The sequence below is a fragment of the Perkinsus marinus genome (assembly GCF_000006405.1).
Source record: "Perkinsus marinus ATCC 50983 genomic scaffold scf_1104296953502, whole genome shotgun sequence".
NCBI lineage: Eukaryota > Perkinsozoa > Perkinsida > Perkinsidae > Perkinsus > Perkinsus marinus.
Genome location: NW_003208463.1, coordinates 1 through 1688, shown reverse-complemented (window position 1 = coordinate 1688; position 1688 = coordinate 1). Strand labels below are relative to the sequence as shown.

Here is a 1688-nt window from a genome sequence, read left to right as displayed (position 1 = left end):
ACTTAAAACAACACGCCACTATAAACATCAGCAGATGATGATCATTACTCTAGTGTTTGCCCAACTACTCCATCCCCAACATCATCATCTCTACCCCCTAACGTAGAATTGATATCCCTTAGTTTGCCCAGATCCTCAATAAGGAGTTGCCTAAGCTGTCTCTTGAGCGACCTCAACTCTAGCACCTGGTGTACGTAATGTTACTACTACTACTACTGTCCTCTCCTCATCAGCAGTAGCTACCTGTGCATTGAAGTTAGTCTTAATACTATGTACAGCCTCTTCTAAGAATAGCATCTGCCTCATCTTACTATCAGTATTCATCCTAATAACAACATCATTCCCTATTACCCCTATCATCATTACCGACCTCTCTGGTAGTTTATACTGTGGACTTAACTTGAGGATATGGTTACCGATACTGGCCTTAGCCTCCTCAATAGCCTCCACCTAATACCATAATTACTACCCTAGCCTCCCTCCAACCTAGCAACACTAGTATTATAGTAGCTTACATCCTTCTCATCATCTATATTATCATCAGGTCTTGCATCTCTAACCTCCTGTAATCGCCTCCTACGCTCTTCCCGTTTAGCCCTCCTCATCTCCCTTTTCAGCACAGCTGTAAGCAGTCCCTTCTGCTGCTGCTGTTCCTGCTCTTCATCATCGGTATACTTCTCTTCAGTTTCCTCTATAACATCAACACTATCCTCTCTAAGGAGCCTCCAACTTACTACCCATCACACTAAATACATCTGCTAGAGACTTGCTACTCCCTCGACGGGCCGCCTTTGTGGGCCCGGACCCTTCTTCTAATAGGAAGGACTCCGACCATGAGCACATACTATTCCTACCACTGCTCTCTAGCATCCCCCTTAATCGAGCTAGTTCATGATGGAACTGTTTAGGAAGGATCTGTAGACGGAATGTACCTGCCAATGGCACCTGTAAAGCCCCTCCAGAGTGGTGATGCACCCACCAACACGAGCTAAGTGAGATCCAAAGGACGAGACCTGTATTGACTGATCACACTCTAGTCCCTTTAGGAAGTGTTCCTTCAACTTCGATACACCCAATAAGCTCTTCTCAATATCATAGGCCATCTCTACCCTCACCTAACTTTATATATGTAGCCATGACAAGCAGTACCTTACCCCTTCCACAGTGGCATCTATATCTCGTCGTAGACTATGTACATACTCATCATCAACAGTGAATAAGGTGGTTGCCTCCTTCACACTCAATGGCTGTAGATTGGCTTCCTCTACCTAAACCTACTCAATGATACTAAGCCTCATTAGATACAGTAATAACCTTCTTATAGAAATCTGACTTAATCTCTTCCAGCTCTTGTCGGAGTACGACAACCTCCTTCCTAACCTGATATCAATACGGTATGTAGGATACTCATCATTCATAGCTACCATCATAAGCCTACTACTACTACCCCTTCTTTGTGTTTCTCAGCAACGGCTCGAGCCCTCTCCTCCTCAGCCTTTAACTTCTCTTCTTCTAGAGAGTAGTGGCCACGAGTTGTGATAACCTAGACCCAGCATCGGACCACCCTCTCCGGTAAGCCTCTTACTACCTCCACCCCTTCCGGCACTGACGTGGCCTTAGGCGGCATCCTTCCCAACAAGTGCTGCTTACCAGTGGGGGTAGATCTATACAGATGACCACCATACTCC

The 1688-nt window shown here is 45.6% G+C and overlaps 1 protein-coding gene across 1 annotated transcript; it reads right to left on the bottom strand.

Annotated features, from left to right (window-relative positions):
• Positions 1-216: 216 nt before the first annotated feature.
• On the bottom strand, positions 217-1543 carry Pmar_PMAR013642 (conserved hypothetical protein; the record flags this gene model as incomplete). The annotated part of the gene is made up of 8 exons (XM_002776431.1): positions 217-325; positions 371-450; positions 516-691; positions 855-932; positions 980-1115; positions 1155-1268; positions 1315-1380; positions 1448-1543. Coding segments are annotated over 8 exons (855 nt in total), but the record flags the coding sequence as incomplete, so codon positions are not given.
• Between the last annotated feature and the right edge of the window lie 145 nt (positions 1544-1688).